The sequence below is a fragment of the Acanthaster planci genome, linkage group LG04, assembly GCF_054643075.1.
Source record: "Acanthaster planci isolate LZ-2023a linkage group LG04, COTS_SCS, whole genome shotgun sequence".
Taxonomy (NCBI): domain Eukaryota; kingdom Metazoa; phylum Echinodermata; class Asteroidea; order Valvatida; family Acanthasteridae; genus Acanthaster; species Acanthaster planci.
This window is the reverse complement of record NC_141780.1, coordinates 1,956,407-1,974,290: the sequence shown is the minus strand read 5'-3', so window position 1 is coordinate 1,974,290 and position 17,884 is coordinate 1,956,407. Positions and strand designations below refer to the sequence as shown.

At 41.0% G+C, this 17,884-nt stretch overlaps 1 protein-coding gene across 1 annotated transcript; it reads left to right on the top strand.

Annotated features, from left to right (window-relative positions):
• Positions 1 to 98: 98 nt before the first annotated feature.
• Positions 99 to 16,378, top strand: LOC147799284 (uncharacterized). The gene is made up of 12 exons (XM_087135429.1): positions 99 to 929; positions 6,551 to 6,796; positions 7,243 to 7,359; positions 7,762 to 7,886; positions 8,354 to 8,606; positions 8,955 to 9,236; positions 10,762 to 10,883; positions 11,197 to 11,440; positions 12,333 to 12,623; positions 13,861 to 13,982; positions 14,315 to 14,567; positions 15,350 to 16,378. Exons 1-12 carry the CDS (start codon positions 887 to 889, stop codon positions 15,604 to 15,606), a joined length of 2,355 nt encoding a protein of 784 aa, XP_086991555.1. The 5' UTR covers positions 99 to 886; the 3' UTR covers positions 15,607 to 16,378.
• Positions 16,379 to 17,884: the final 1,506 nt, after the last annotated feature.

Sequence of the window (17,884 nt, the reverse complement as noted above, 5' to 3'; positions counted from 1 at the left end):
ATCTCCAGCCTACCCCATCCCACCTCAGAGCACTGACACTTTAAGCCCCTCCTGAAGAGGGGCCTCGAAGACAGTGTATAACCAAACCTAAAAGTTTCCCGAAAAGCCCCTTCATACATACAGGAGGCGTATTTGCAGTTGTGCGAATACGTGCTGGGAACTACTGAGGATAGGGGATTGTTGAGGGATGTTGAGCCCGGCCGTGGAAATTTAAAAAGCGCGGACATTATACTCAATGTTGACAGATTTCTTTTCTTTTCTATAATCTTTGAACTGTCTGATTTTCTTTTAATTTATTAATAATAACAATAGTCTGTTCTTATATAGCGCATATCACGGAATGTCTGTACGCGCTTAGTATCATTATCCCTGCTCATAATGTTCTTTCTACTGATATTGTTCACTCCACATGCCATTTTAGTGTGTTTATATTACCGGCAATGTTGATAGTTTTCACTGAAATGGATAATATATTAAAGAAAAGGGTGTGACCTAGGCCGCAGATCCCTGCTGTATTACGGACAAAAGAGGATAAATTTGATCTCTCCGTAAGTGCATCCCTGCCTTCGGTGATAAAAAAATCCACCCACGCACTTGGGGCTCTGTTTATTCCACATTAAAGCGCTCATGATTAAATATATTTTGTGTCATGGCCTGAACACAGCGTCATAGTCATTAAATTTGAAAAGAAATGATATACAGTGTGAGCTTTGGGTATAACTCATCAGAACGCAGTACGACATTGTACTGTGACGAACACAGAGCAACGTCCATCCTGCATGGTGATACGAGAACGAACTGTTGGATATTCTGGAAGGAAAGCAACTCAGGACTTATATTAACCAAAAGTTGTTCGCAGTAACTGCAGGAGTCAGCGCTCATCAGGATGCGGCCTCTAGCCCGGTGGTCACTTGTTGCTGTCTCCCTGGGTGAGTCAAAATTTGTTTCACCCAGCGGCATATCCAGCTTTTGGCGTAGGGGATTCAAAAGCGATTGCGGCTTCCGGCTCTTTAAATATGATGTCGGGGAGAAAACATATCAAAAGCCTTGCTCCCAACATTCTTGATTTTTCGGTGTTGTTTTCCTAGGATGTTAGTGCTAATAATTGATAAAAAAAACTATACCGATTACTTTCTAACCTATGAAGATTAAGTATTCTGTGCGGGAAAAAAAATCCGTTAGGGGGCAAGTTCCCCCCGGCTGGATAGGCCACTGGTTTCACCCCTTCCCCTTATTTTCCGGCAATTATAGCTGTGATTTCAGTGGTCAAGTACCAACGGATCCAGAACCATTCTCCGGAGACCAGAATTCACAATTTCTCTATAAAATCTGTATAACCTTTATGAGGGATGAAGCTAAATTTGGTCTATGGGCAAGGAGAAAGAATGAAGGTTCCCACTAAGTACACAACGTAATTTCAACGTTGAAGTCTGGTGGAACCTACAACGTGATCTCAACGTCACATTTGTAACGTAATCTTGACGTCGCAGTAAGACTTTGGTTAAACGGAAGTATATGGTTAAAATTGGTTGGGATATTAGTGACCTACACTAAACATTTTCCCAACGTTGGTGAGCCAACGCTTTATCAATGTACATTTTATTCATTGTTGAATTATCGTAGAAATTGTGTGGCGATATTAACAACCTAAATTTAAGGATTAACCAACTTCAAGTCGCAAACGTTGTTTCAACTTCTGTATTTCCACAATTACCCAGTGTTGATTAATTGTTGAAATAAAGTCGCAATTTCAACAACCTAAAATTGTTTTTACTCAACATTAAGCTGACAACGTTAAAATCGTGTCTAGACGATAACTACAATTTAATCTCATCCAACATAATGTTGTTAACGTTATTTCAAAGTACTTTTTTTCCACATTATAGGCAATTTTGAATTTCTTGTCGATGTTATGTCGCACTTTCAACAACCTCAATTCGATGCTTTCAATCAACGTTAAGCCGGTGACGTTGAATCAGTGTACGAACGTGGACTGTATTATCTGACGTTAATTCACTAATTGTCCACATTGTGTCACGATATTATCAGCCTTAATGTAATGTTTACCCATCGTCAGGTGATGAAAATTGTTCCAACACACACATTTCAACACAATAATCAAATTTTCAATTTTTTTTCGCAAATGCGTCGCAATTGTGGCAACCTAACTTCGATAAGCACGGGACGTTGATTCGGCGGTGTACATTTGCTTGTACCAAATCTGTTTAGATCTTTGAACAGGCAATCACCGACTGTTGGGCTCTTTTTTTACTTTCTTTCGCAAGTTCCTTGTGTAATATAGTTTAGTTCCTCTTTTAGTGCTTGTTTATGGCTCGAGTCTTACTCAGCGACTCAAGTTAACAACACTGAATGGCAGCGTCTTTTTTATCAACGCACTATAACCCAAACTCCTTCCATCTGACATGAAACCTTGTACGTATTGATAATATTTAACAACGACCCCCGGGCCAAGGAGCTCGGCAAGGCATAACCGGTATCTTTAGTTGATACTCTTAATCCGGTTTAGTTCTGTTACATTTCCATGAGCCCATAAATAACGTTGCAGGCTACAGGCGATTTTATGACTTTATGTGCAAGGTGTCACTGGTATTTTAGTTCGTCTAAGAAACTGAAATTTCACACCCACAAATTATATCTTATGACATCTCAATTTACGACCTCAACTTCGTTGACAATTTTACCCTTCCAGCGCAAAGATGATTACGTCTCAGGTCTTTCATAGTGACACTCTGTTAATTTATTAATAATGTTGTTGACTAACAAAATCTAAACTTTATAGCATATATAAGATCGGATTATCTCTGAATCAGATCGGATCTAGTACTTTTCGTCAGTTTTGGGTATGATTTTGGATTTCGCCTATAGGGCTTTCGGACTGGATTAACCAATAATTCTTTGATCAAATCCGACACACATGTTTACCTCTTGCCGGAAAAGAGGCTCTTGGGCGAACTAAGGGACCTTAGCTAATGACACATGTCACTTCGTTCCCTCCCCCCGGGGTTGGACCTTTGAGTTGTAATGGATGGGCAAATATGTACAGTGGCCCGCGAGGAACCTTAATAGGGACAGAAGTCGGTATGTCACCCCTGCGACGTTGTAAAGCGTACATCTTTACTTGTGTACTAAACTAAGGTTAATATATCGCCAAGTCTGCTTAGTGAAGTCCAAGGGACTGCCTATCTTGCCATGTCGACTTTGACAAAACGAAAAAAGTTAAAATGACGACTAACTGAGAAATAACTTGCCAATGTGACGAAGGCCATTTACCAGTGAATAAGGACGAGGCGCCATCACTTTACAGCGTCAGCCGGGCAAGAGAACGTAGAATTATTATCAGGCTTTGTTGAGTAGACTTGACGAGATAATAGATGTAGGCAAGTTGTTATGTCGACTGCAGGAAGTCGACTTTGCCAAATAATGCATATCGGCAAGTCGTCATCCAGACTTTAAGAAGACTTGAGCATAGCAGATGTGGATAACAGTGCTCAAGTCGTAGACTTGGCAAGACAAGTCGATTTCGTTAACTAGACGTGGCAAGACAAGAATATGCACAAGTCCGTACCACTTCGGAGATCGACTTGACGAGAAAATACAGCAGCATAAGTCGTCATTTAGACTTCACTAAGCAGACTTGACGAGATAATTTTGGAAGTCGATTTGGAGAGATTTGTTTGGTTAGAAGTCGCCTTACTCTCCGCTATATGTGGACATTACATATTGTCGAAGTATATACAAGTAAGTGGATGGCACTCATGAAGCACCTCAGATTATAACCGCTATTGGGTCTGTTTGTATGTAACTGCCAACCTAATCGTTTACGGCAAGTGTCTGGAAGTCCAAAAGAACTTGAGGCGTTCTTTATTACTCCTTTCAGTTTCACAAGCCAGTCCGAACATGTAGAGGATTGGCCCAAAAATGTCCGGAAGGTTGGAAGTGATTAAGAACCTGATGTTAATTAATGAACAGTGATCTGACAATTATCGTAAACTTTAACCCAAATGTGGCTGTTATCCGTCACATCCGTAAGTTCTGAGGCAATAAGCCTACCGATCACAAATAAGGAACACGATTCCTAAATTTTGGCTTTTGGTTTGGAAGTTTTCTTTTTCTTTTACTGCCTTAATTCTGTCCTTGTTTTACTCAACTGTAATCAATTCGGCTCAAATTAAGCAAAAGGTTTGAAAATTTCCTGAGCTTGTGCCTTTACTTGTTTCCAAATTAAACTGTTTTCACTGGTGTTACCAACAGTTGTGTAAGAGAACTGCGGTATTTTGTCTAAACCCCCCCAGCCACTCTAGAGGCAGAGATACACGAACAAAAAGGAAAAAATGCAAACAAAAATCCGTTCTTCAGAACGTAGAAACTGATGATATTGTATTTACTGTCTTAAACATCAGTCGACTGCAGTCGTTAAAAATTATGTCCTATAATCAAGCCTATGTTAATTAAGTGTCACCAGCCGAATTGGCCTTTCATATCCTGAATATTTTATGGCATGAATGTGCTGGACAATTGGCGAATAGTCATTAATTATCAACGAACTGCAATCCATTTTTTTGTAAGAACTGAGCAATATTTTATGTACCATGTGGTATAGTTCATTTTTTTGGTGGGGGGGTCGCTTGAGTCGTTGCAAGCTGCATTGCATAAGTTAAAACGCTTGAACTTGCAAAAATTCTTTACATCTACAAGAGTTCTATGGCTGTTTTTAGAATACTTAACTTCATAGCATCTGCTCTTGTGACGTTGAAAAAAGTTGTTTTGTCTTTTGTGAGGTTTCCTTGTCTTGTGTTCGTCTTTAGTAAGACTCAGTGGCGTAAATCTGAGCTGGAACTTGGATGAGGGGTGGGGATGGGGAAAGGTGGGGGGAGATGAGGGGTGGGGATTGGGAAAGGTGGGGGAGATGCCTTGCCTGGCCATGGAAATTTGAAAAATAGGAGGGGGGGCTAAACTATATAGGCCTATATTTTATAGGGGGCGATGTTCATGATAAGGATGTACATCTGTAATGTGTATCAAAATAATTCATTCAGAATCTTATATTAGAATGGAAGATTAATGGGTTTATAAAGTGGTTTTCCTTTTTAGCGATTTTGTCAAAATTGTAGTCGTTGGGAAATGCTAAAAGTTCTTCATAACCCGCTTTAATTTTGTCATTAAAGTGGGGGAAGGGGATAATTCAATAGCCCCACCTCAAAAAGTGGGGGATATATATATCCCCACCCCTCAGGATTTACACCCATAGTAAGATTGTGATGAATTGTGTTTCGGAATGGGCCTGGGTGGTGACACCATCCTCTTTCATCCAAGAAATGACTAAGAACATTAAAAATGGGCCTCCTTGGAAAGATGGCTACTCTAGTCTGGGGTTGTTGATTAATCTTTTCATGGTTAGTTTGACGTCTGTTTTGTAATTTATATTTTTTTATGGTTTGGGTTACAATTCGTGAGGATCACAATGTGTCAAAAACGCTAGTTTGTTTCCCGAGTTCCGGATTATTTTCCCATTCCGTCGCTAACGGTCTTAATGACCATCCACAACATTGCCATGGTAACCCGGCAGCTCTTTTCTTTAAAGCAAGAATACCAATTCAGCTAAATTTGCGCAATGACAAACCATCATCATTATAATGTAAAGTCAAGCCAAAAACGTTTCTGGTGCGGTGTCCTAAATTTGAAAGAATTTCTGTACCACCGCGGATGAAGTGGGGTCATTCTATAAATTCGGGGTTCAAAAGTGTGACATTTTTGCGTCCCTGTTACACCTGACCTGCATAATTTGATATGGAAATATCTCCGAAATTGATCTCAAACTGTTTATATTTTCTTGGCAGGTAATTTGCATTATTTCGTCAGTCTTGAAAATTTGAGAATAGGTTTTGAACTAACAAAAGCATATGGTTTAGATGTGACAGGGACACGAAAAAAAATGGACTCTAATTTATAAAATGACCCAATGATTATGGCGTACTCAACGAGAAAAGAAATGAGCGAAAAATTTAATTTATTACAAGCAGCAGGATGTAAAGGTAACAGTATGGTAAAAAAATCTTGTCGGTACCCTGACTTGAGGGGGTCAGAATAATCATTAGGTATTTTATACGGGTGCAATTAAGCGCGTAGCCCGAGTTTTGCTTGAAAGTGGCATATTCATCGTATTTACATTACAGTAGAGAATGCCGCTAAGTCAATTTTTTGTCCCCATAACGCAGTTTCGTACGTACGGAAGCGTATAAGGGCCCCTTGAAAAAAAATTCCGATCTCACCAGAGCAAAATACCGGTACTAACTCGCTGCAGCGAGATAGTAACTCTTCCCGACCGCTTCCGTAGTTTCGACTTTACTAGAGTCAGTAATTGTCCCCTGAACGCGAGGAAGGCCTACCCACAGGTTGGTAGTGTACCAAGGCATTGTCCAATGTAGCTGCCTCTTTTCACCGAGGTTGACTGAACCCAGTCAGTTCAGGAAAATCACATTTCCTGTGTGGAATTTCAAGCATAGCCTACTGTTTGCTTTCTTTGCGAAAGTGACCCTCTTGGGTGTGGTTCGGGCTGAGAAGGTGTGCTACTTTAGCCAAGAACCCGACCGACGCCAGAATGGTCGTCTTCGCTGGGTCTTGCCTGGGAGTAAGAGCGATCACTGTCGGTGTACCAGCATCTGGCCGGGTCCCTTGTATACCAAGCCGCTCCAGAGATCACAGGAACCGTTCTACACTGATACTCCAATCTTTACCAGCGACCAAGAGGAGATTCATCACTTCTTTGAATGCCATGGTTTGTGCATGTATACCCGAATCCTATTTGTTCTCGGTTCTAATGAGGGAATTAAGATGTGTTGGATCTGTTTTAAACTTGTAGGCCTAGGTGTTTGAAACAGACGGTACATTGCAAGGTCCATTGTTGGCGCCAATTTTAAACTAAAACAGCTCAATAATGAACTTCCCATCATAAATACATGTCTTGTCAAAGGGTGTTTATGAGACCATTGTTTATATAAAATTAACAAAAATGGTAGTTTAATCTCACATTTTATAAACCATCGACCTGATAGGCTCTCAACCGCTTGGAAAGCGTAAACTGTCTAACTTGAGTCTGCACAGAGTTTCCCAGTGTTTCAGGAGGCTTTGAATTCGCATCTTTACTCGTCTCTGTCCGCCACTCCCCAGAACATTAGTTAATTGATTCCTCTGTTTACCCTGCTTTCTATTTGTGTTGTCAAGATCCTTGCAGTCCAAACCCTTGTCAAAACGGAGGAACATGCTTACAATCTGGCGAGTCTTTCCTTTGTCAATGTGCACCCGGATTCAAGGGTAATCATTGCGATCAAAAGCCTTTGGGTAAGTCTTCAGCTAATTTTAAAAAGTGTTTACTCCTACCTTTGTTGCTCTAGCTTATTCATGGCCCAAAATTAACTCCGGGATGTTGAACGTTCAAGTGTTTGTCTCACGAGACTACCTGGCCGAATATAAGGCAAATTACCCATGTAGTTGGCTTAAATATAGTTAACAGCAGTGGTATTTGTGATGGAAGGATATAACGGAATAATTGCAGTGGAAGTAGGATGCAACAACATGTAGTTTTGACCCAAACATGGCCGCCGTTCATAAACCTTGGTCCAAAATCTATATAGTTCTTGTTCATAGATTTATTTCATTTTACTTTGAATAGAGTCATTCCTGACACAGATCTAGAAACAAACGATGGCGCATTTTCCAATCCTAAAGTTTTCTTGTTTTCAGATTGTGCTGCCTTGTATTCTCATGGTATCCGCCAGAGCGGTGTATACACCATCTACCCGTCAAAATACCCTGACGGCCTGGAGGTCTACTGTGATATGAAGCCTGGATACCCACGTGGCTGGATTGTGAGTCTGTCTTCGCGAATTCGAAGAGAAAAGCCATTGCATTGACTTGAGAACTTTTTAAAAAAGATTTGCCTGCTTCTCCTTTCCTGTTAAGCACAATAAACGAAATAAATCTGTGGAAAATACAACAGAGCTGACAATATTCTAACTGTACGAAAGGAAGAAGAATATAGAAAAGTGAGTTAATTCCGCCCTTGGAGGATCTTGCGCAGGATGAACGGTCAATACCAGGAAGGAAAGGAGGGGTAGACAGGGTTAAACCTTAATTCTTAGATAAACCTGGTCTAAACTTTCATCAAGATGCTAAAAGATATGAAATTTGCTAAATATGTGAGACAATATGTTACCACAAATCTAGACAAAAAAAGAACCAATTAAGTCGAATTTTAATCTTTTACATATGTATAATATGTTTGATTAAGGAGAATAATTCCTCAATATAAACAAAGCAAATTCTGTGGTCTTAGGTATTTCAGAGGCGGCTTGACGGGTCAGTGAATTTCACTCACAATTGGTCACAGTACATGGACGGATTCGGCAATCTGACGGGCGAGTTCTGGTTAGGAAACGAGAAACTTCGTCAGCTGACATCAAACTATAAATGGTTACTACAGATTAATCTGACATTTGACGATCAGATCAATGGGGCGAATTTTATAAGTTACCGATGGCCATTCCGTATTGAGGGCGACAACTACACCCTCTTGGAGGGATCAATAGGTATGGTTATTCACAATAACATTTCCCTTTTAGGCAACAATGACACCAGAATGCATACTAGCACGTTGTTTTGTGGCCCAAGGGTCAACCAAACTTTGCCATATTATTTTGGGTGAATTTTTGTGGAAGTGTATTCACGACAAGTCATATGACATAATAATACAGAACTTCCCGACACCTACCTATATCGTGCACACAAACTTCAAGTGTTATTTTATTTATTTTTGAAGCAGATTTTTCACAGGGTTTAAACCTAAAGAATTTTAACGGTTCGATACTTGGCGCTAATGACGACAACGATTTTGGATCTACTGACCACAAGAAGAACTCTTGCGTTTTTCTATGTAGGCAGTTCACCCTTGCCATTAAGCCAGACACCACGGCCATTCTCCACCTACGATAAAGACAACGACGGTGAGGACCATCTCAACTGTGCTGCTCTGACGAGAGGAGGTTGGTGGTTTGACCAGTGTGAGTCTCCGCAGGATTCTTGGGGCAATCTGAACGGCGAATATTTCCTTCCTGAGAATTCAACCGATGGGAATTACTTTGGTATTAGATGGCCTGACGGAGAGAGCTTTGCAGTTGTTCGGAGTAGTGAAATGAAGCTGCGTCGCTTCCACCCGTACGGTAAGTCATATGGGCTTTGAAATATCGCAACAGCAGTAATCAAATTTATGTCTCAGTGCCACACATTTTTATTCTTACAACACTAACAATTAAAAAAAATGAATTGAATCTGAAAATTTCTTTAGCTGTGACTTCAAGGGCGCAACCAGGACTTCTTTTATGGAGATTCTCATTAGCAACAAACTGACAAATCAATAACGGTGGAAGATGGTCAATTACAAAGTATTTAAGATTATTGGTGATTTGTATACGGTTTTCTTCTGTTTTTAGTTCTTTTCATTTTTTCCGCGGGGTGGAGGAGAGCGCCACCTCGCCCCCATCTCTATTGCGACGTCCATGCGTAACTGTTGATGGGGAGGACCTCCTCCGAAGTATTGACTCAGATATCTTCGCAACGCATCTCGTTTCCTTCCCTTGCCGAGCCTTCATGAGTTTTCTTACAGTCATTTTAAACCGATGTAGTAAACTAGACAAAGTGCTGACACAAAACCTCAATTTTTCCAAAAGAGGTATATACTAATGTAACCTTTTCACTGATCTTAGCCAGTGGAAAAGTTAACACTTTTTTTCTACCTCTTTAGCGTGTAAGACCTATACGCTCGCGAACAATAATTATAATGCCATGCTGTTGGGTTAAACGGATACCTTAATTAGTACGTCATGTTTCAAGGCAAGCAGTTATTGGAGAAATGGTATCGCTACAGACGGAATTTCCCCGACTGTAGATAATAAAAAGCATCTTTTAGGGTTCAGGACCATTGATAATATTTGCTTTTATTTTTATGTTAAAAATGGCCTTTAAATTCAGAGCTATAGCAGAAGGTGGGGCTACTGGACCACTTAAGCACATTCTTGATTCTAACCATATTCAATAATCCAGGAAAAGGGTAAAACTACCCTCAAAACATGACCAAAACACTTGTTTGCTTTTTGCAAACAGCTGAAATCAATTACATTAATAAAACTTAGGCTATGAATATTAACTCCCTAAAATTTCATGCAAAAGTGGACCACTAGCCCCACACCTGGGGCAAGTGGACCATATCCTTAAAACCTTAAAATTTGCCACCAAAAGAGTACAAAATGAATGTTGGAATTAGTAATAAAAACACTGAAATTGGCAATTGTAATTATCTCAGAAGCACCAGAGTTCAATTTAAAATATTAAGTAGAAAATTCCTATACCTTTCCTCCAGTTAGGTGACTTCTGGTTTTTGGGATGTTAAGCTAAGTATGGAGTTGGTTGGTTTGGCCATTTATTTATATTTTTCATTACGGCCTCAATTTATGTTCGGCTTAATCTCTGAAAAAAATAAATATAGTTGTTTAAACGCATGTGGTCAGTATTATAATCTTTTAATTTAATTTGGTCTAAGAGTGGGCCAGTTGCCCCGATGACCCACTTGCCTCACACTCCCCTAAATGAGTTATATTATTATTTCTTGTCTGTTATATCGTTAACCTACCATAGACCTCTACATCAATTCACAGCACAATGTTCATTCCAGACATCTTTTCTTTTCAGATTGCCTTTCCTTGTTTAATATTGGTATCACCACGAGTGGTGTGTACACCATCTACGCGTCGAAATACTCTGACAGCCTTGAGGTCTACTGCGATATGGATGCTAAATACGGAGGCTGGAATGTAAGTTTGTTTTGATAAATTGGCAGGAGTAATGGCAACTTTCTCCTTAGCGAACGGAAATTTCACGCTTAAAACGACTCGCCTTTGATTTTCAAAGGTTGAGTGAATGCTATCTCCCGCCCCCCCCGAAAAAAAACGTATGCCCAATTTGGTATTGTTAATAAACTATTTTACAAATGAAACAAACCAGACAACCTAAATCTTGCCCTCATTAGAATGTACTTTTGATGGACATTGATTTAAATTGCTTGTTACGAAAGTTGTTTCCCACAAGCACAATGGTTCAACACCAACACGGTTGTTTTCATTCTAGGTGTTTCAGAGGCGGTTTAACGGGTCTGTAAATTTCAATCGCAACTGGGCCGAGTATCGGGACGGATTCGGCGATCTGACGGGGGAGTTCTGGCTGGGAAACAAGAAACTTCGTCAGCTAACATCGCAGAAAGAATGGTTGCTACAGATTGATGTGACGTTTGACCATCAGATCAATAAGACGTACCGATGGCCATTCCGTGTAGAGGGCGACGACTATACCCTGTTTGTTAACGGATCTACAGGTATGGTCTTTCTTCGGTGTTTGGAAGGTGGGAACATTACCTTGACCAAAGCCGTCCACTTGTCCCCTGAGCGACCAATTTCATTTTGAATAAGAGAATTTACCTTTGAAAGTTGTATCCCACTTTTGAAGTCTGAAGGCTTATTCAGAGCATCTAAAAGAATAGAAGAAATTTATCTAGATGAAAACAGTTGTGTCCAGGGAGGCAGACGGGGCAAACGGTGCTATGAATGCAGTCAAACTCCATAAACGGTCGAGCTGGAAATTTCAATTAAGAAAAAGTCTACGGAGCCGAAAGATTATGTGTCGCATTACAGCCTAAGCACGACGAAAGGGAAGGCATGACGTCACCCACAGCAAAATTATGTCTGCCTTCTAAACGTGTTTTCACGATCTCAGCTGGTTATAGTAGGCTGCTCCCTACTTGGCGCTCAACCAGAGTCCTCTACTTGGCTGACGGACATTTTGGCCTTGTTCTAAAGGTTGCGGTTGGCTAGGACGCAGACGTCTAAAGGAAAAAATTGTAGCCGCTGGCAAGTAGGGCTAGCTAGTATCCAGTGGTAGTTCAGACTCTGCAATTTCATTTACCATGTTCCCCCTCCCATCTTCTCCCAAGCGCTGTTATTGTTTTAAGTATACTTGACTGCATTGTTTTCGTATTATGAAGCATCAAAAATCTCAAATATCAAGTCAGCTAAATAAATCTCTTGGAATCTTACGAAAAAAAATAGAAAAGGTCTTAAAAGAGTGTTTCCCAATACAAGGTATCCCATTTTGAGTTACATGTATTCAAGGTTTAGTGAGTTTAGAGTTTGAAAACCGCGACATTTTGATCTCTGTCGAACACAAAAACAATGTTTGCATTTTCCTAACTTTTTTTTTGGACTGTACAGGTGATTCCCCCTTGCCATCAAGCCAGACACCACGCCCATTCTCCACCTACGATAAAGACAACGACGGCGAGGACCATCTCAACTGTGCTGCTCTGACGAGAGGAGGTTGGTGGTTTGGCCAGTGTGAGTCTCCGCAGGATTCTTGGAGCAATCTGAACGGCGAATATTTCCTTCCTGAGAATTCCACGAATTCCACTGACTTGGAATACCGTGGTATTAGATGGGTGGATGGACGGAACGTTTCAGTAGTTCTTGGTGTTGAAATGAAGCTGCATCGCTTCCGCCCCTATGGTAAGTCATTAAGACTCAGAATCTTTTTGACACAACCAAATCTCATTAGAACGTGCTTGTTACCTTACAGGTCTTATTTCCATTCACGTTTTACCGATAAAATGCCAATAATTAGGATATCAAGTTAATTAGAGCGCCTTATTAATTTTGACTTTGGCACAACTGCAGAACATCGGCCGAGCCTTTTTTTTTTGGGGGGGGGGGGAACGCACTCTCTGGCGAGAGGAGGTTGGTGGTTTGACCAGTGTGAGTCTCCGCAGGAATCTTAGAGCAATCTGAACGGCAAATATCTCCTTCCTGAGAATTCGACCGACGGGATTACCGCAGTATTAGATGGGCTGATCGGGGGAACCTTGCGTTAGCGTGGAGTCGCGAAATGAAGCTGTGTCGCTTCAAGATAAAAGGGTAAATCCTGAAGCTCGACACAGCATAGCTAAATTGAAGTAAATAGGATACCAGATTATTCCTTTTAATAAAACATCTAATAAGTTCTCAATACAATAGGTTAAAAAATACAACAATCAACTGACAGAAGTTTGTAAATTTAAGTAATTGGAGCCCGCCGCTCTTATGAGATTTCTTCTCAGCAAAGAAGGCATTTGTTACTGTTTACTCTGCACGTACCTCACCGTGTGCGGTTGGTGCTCAGATTTCTCTTTTGAGAGGTTGCGAGGCAAATATCCGGTGAGTTTTACCTGAGCTACGAGCTTGGCAAACCAAACCAAACCACAAGAAAAAAAAAACACACACACCCCAAAAAATCAAAGTTTTGGCTTAGCGGACTTTGCTTGAGTACTGCATGCGTCGTTGAGGGGCTTGAGAAGTTGTAGGAGCTCACGGTTGATTCAAAGGGTTGATCGCCTCAAATGGCCCGGAAAGTCCCATACGGGCGTCCGTACCTCACCCCGAGCACAGCCTTGAATAGAGAGAATTTTGCCATGGGTGTGACGATTGTTGAAAACAAACTGACAGGTGTATGCGGCAGTGCACACGGACGTGCCGTGCAATAGGCGCACGCTCTACTGCACTCATAAGGATCAACCATTTTGCTCTAAAATCTGAAGCCGGCGCCAGTTTCTCTATACACAGCTCTGGCCCCAAGTATAGGAGGGCGCAGTTGTCCAAACCGTCGCCACTGGAGGCGTGACGTCACAAGATTTTGCACCTCTCAAAGACCATCAATAATGAGGTGTTATGTCGTGCATGCAAATTTCAGAGAATTTCTTTAATTTTTCAGATTGCTACACTTTTTACTACCGTGGTATCCGTCAGAGTGGTGTGTACACCATCTACCCGACGAAGTACCCTGACGGTCTAGAGGTCTACTGTGATATGGATGCTACACCTGTCGGCTGGACCGTAAGTTTGTTACACCGCTTTGATATTTTCAAGTGGCCAGGTGGCGGATTATCCTGAATGGAACTGATTTAATCAAGCGATTAGTTAGTTCTACCTCCATTAGATGTTTACACCCTGTCTCAAGCATTAAAAATGATTCTATTGTGTTTGAAAAGTTGTTGAAGAAAAGTCGCCAGTTAATACGAACAGCTCGACTGAATCCAGTCACAGTATGGGTCGTTCAGTAGACTGACTGTGCGCACAATTATGTCGAGATGTCATAGATTATGGTTTTGGAATGCCTGGTACTTACAGATTGTTCAATACAAGTTAATTAAATTATTTTGTTACAGTTGTTTCAGAGGCGATTTAACGGGTCGGTGAATTTTACTCGCAACTGGACCGAGTACCAGGACGGATTCGGCGATCTGACGGGCGAGTTCTGGCTTGGAAACGAAAAACTTCGTCAACTGACTTCGGATTGGAGGTGGAGACTACGGATAGATCTGAAGGATCATACGGGAAAGCACAAGACCTTCCACGCAGAGCATTTTCGCATAGAGGGCAACGATTACAAACTGACTTTTGATGAATCAGTTCGGTCAAGTATGTGATGCCACAGATAGCCCGGTCGATACAGCATGGCAATAACTGACAAAAACTTGTCTTGTTTTGTTCGTGCATTTTGCAAAATGATGGAGGCAAAGTCACATAAGGAGAGGTAGATCCTCCCTCTGATTTCCCATCTCCCTCTCCTATCTGGACTTCCAGATTCAAAATTTTACAATACAGCTGGCTTTACCAAAGTTGTGAGATAAATAAAGCGAACACTGAATAAAGGATACATGACCCAGACCCAACTCCTTAACTCAGAAATCTTAGCCCAAAGGCAGCCCTTCATCATTCCTTATGGCGTCATTTGTCTCCCACTTTTACAGCTTAAAGAAAAACTTACCCAATAATTACAAATAGTCAATTGCTTATATTGTCACCTACTTGTATTTTTCTCTTCAATTTTATGCTGACTAAAGTTTGTTACAAATGGAAACATCGGATGACTTTCCCGTCTTTCGTCTTTGTCATTATCAGATTATTTTCCATGTAGACAAAAGTTCTTCATCTACCACATGGAGGACTTTGGGATGTAGTAAATTCTTGAGAGGTTTTTAAGTCCGAACCAACATACTTTTAAGTTCGTTTAAGCACAGAACCCCAACACTAAGTCTGAAAATCTGAGCCCACGGTTAGCCCTAGTCTCACCGGCAACATTGCTCCATTATAACAATGCAATGGCGGCATACTCTTTCTCAATTTACTCGTTTTTCTCAGAGTTACAATTTTCAGTTGGAATTGATTGTCAAATGATTTCTTTCTTATGTCTGCATCAGATCCCCTCCCTCAACATCTCAGTGGTCGAAGCTTCTCTACATACGACATGGACAATGATGAGGATACCAATTCTAATTGTGCAGCTGAGCTGAAGGGAGGCTGGTGGCTTGACACATGCAATGGTACCTCTGGTGCTCCGTACGGCCTTAATGGAGAATATCAACAAGGTCCAAATGATCGCGGTATAACATCGGATGGATGGGCAGGCCATCGAATAGTAAAAAGTGAAATGAAGCTGCGTCGTAGCTGGTCATAAAACTCATCGGAGACCCCCAGTGAAAACCATACACAGGGATAACGTGTCAAAACAAACCGGCATCATGTTGATCTTTCATAGCCTTCGAGCTGACTACTCATGTTAATTGAAGTTTAACTGCTTTTAGACACCAGAGGTGTAACTTTCTGTCGTTTATTACACTGCTTCAGTTTTACTTGTCATCATTTACATGTATACATGTTTTTCCTTTTTCAGGTGGGCCTTTTCGTGCGTAGCGCCATTTTTGGGAAATTGGGGAGGGGGGTCTTTTTTGGTGAATTGATTTGGTTAAGTTACCATCATTCACGCATAGTAAATGCCGGGATACAATTACCGAACAAAGAGCACCAGTTCTGAAGATTATAGGCACCAGCTAGTCTATTAGATTTTGATCTTGAATGTGAGTTGAGAAATCATACATTTTAAGAAGGCGATTATATGCTTATTTTTGACTGAACGTATGTTTAACGTTACATATATTTGGCATTAATGAATCTGAATATAAAAGAGGTAATATGCTGAAAGAAAAATGAAAAAGGATTATGTATAAAACAGGTGAACATGAACATTTATACATACATAAAATGTCATATCAAACATTCAATAACTTTTCACAAATGATACTTTTTAGGATTTATTAAAAAAATGTTAAATCGACAATTAGTGTATTAGATAATGAGCATGTCTTGTGAATAGCGCACCATAATTGTGCAACTAAGTAATTGATGTAAAACACAGCTTTTAGTTCCAGTGTTAAGACCGAGTACAAGCTTTATGCTGGTAAAAAATGAAGCAATGAAAAAATGTGTTTCTGTCATTCTTTCATTTCGTCAAATAACATTTTTTGCGACAGCGCATGCTCAGTATTCCGAGGTACAAATCTGTCATGCCTACGCTCTAAAAAGTTGCTAACTAATTTAGAAACACCTTTTTGTGCCCACTTTTTAAAACATGTTTAACCACGATATAAATATAAAACTGCTGCAAACTGCTTGCTGACTAGAGTGACCTAAAATACAAATCAATTTGGAGGGCCTGACGTTTCGATCCTAGCAGAATCTTTCTCAACGGCAAAAGTGCACAGAACAAACAAGCAAACGGAGAATCAACCAAGCATAGATGAATGCAAGAGGATAAAAGGAAAGGTCAAGAAAGCTGCAGGTGGATAAAGGGGCAAGGGGTAAAGGGGACTGCATGAAAGGCATGGTTGAACAACAAAGGAATATAAGGTGGGAAGAGATCAAAGAAAAAATACAACAGATTGAAATGGACCCCAAGTTGGAGGGGGATATCATTTGCAGACAAAAGAGGGAAGGAAAATAGTGTTAATTAGTAGTTTCCCTTAGCGATGTTCAGGCTATGGGTAACGTTGTATGGTGCGGAGGCGTTTGATCCAAAGCTTCGCCCTGTTGAAGCGAACATGCATCTTTACGGTGCCCAAGTGATTCTGAACAGATTGCAGGCACTCGCCGAACGCGTCTACCGAGCAGCGCAGTGAAGATTCAGGGTTGGCATATCAACAATCGACATCGTTTGCTCACTGCGACAACTGCAAGAAAAGTAGTAGCAGGAGCGGAGACGCTCACTTTACATTGCCTTCGTAGACCTAACAAAGGCCTATGACTTCGTCAGCAGGAAGGGTCTTTTCACACTGCTTCAACGGATTGGATGTCCCCCCCAGCTCCTGAAGACATGGAGGGCACTGTCCAGTATGATGGCTCATCCTCGAACCCTTTCCCAATAACGAACAGAGGGACACAAGGCCGTGTACCCGCCCAGCACTCTTCGGCGTCTTCTTCTCCTTGCTGCTATCCAATGCCTTCACATCCGCAGCAACGGAAACCTCTTTAATCTTGCTCCGATTTAATCGTAAAGGCGAGACTGGTTTAGATACGGCAATCTCGTGCGCACAGGAAAACTCACGATTGTGAAGTCTTTTTGCAGCCTGTGCACTAAAAACTCGGTTTAGATTAGAAACTAATAGCAAAAAGGATTTAATGGGATTTTCTGAAGAAGGAAAAAAACTGAGCAAAGCCTGAAAACCTTAGAGAAAATTATCAAAATCGCACCCGTGTACATTTTCAATGGCCCGCTCACACTTTGTGCCCCAAGGCCATTTGTGCCCGTGTGTCCATAACTATTTATTTATTAGTGGAAAGGTCTTTTATGCCAGACTATTCGCTCAAAAATGATCCCATTGGTACTGTGGTCGAAATTTGCATACGAAGGAGCTGTTATCAATATCAAGAAAGCCACCGATCGTGTAAACCTGCGTGCT

Coding starts and splice junctions, on each gene's coding strand:
- LOC147799284 (XM_087135429.1), top strand. CDS start 887: ATGCGGCCTCTAGCCCGGTGGTCACTTGTTGCTGTCTCCCTGG. Junction 930..6,550: donor ACTTGTTGCTGTCTCCCTGG/GTGAGTCAAAAT, acceptor TCTTTGCGAAAG/TGACCCTCTTGGGTGTGGTT. Junction 6,797..7,242: donor TCACTTCTTTGAATGCCATG/GTTTGTGCATGT, acceptor TGTGTTGTCAAG/ATCCTTGCAGTCCAAACCCT.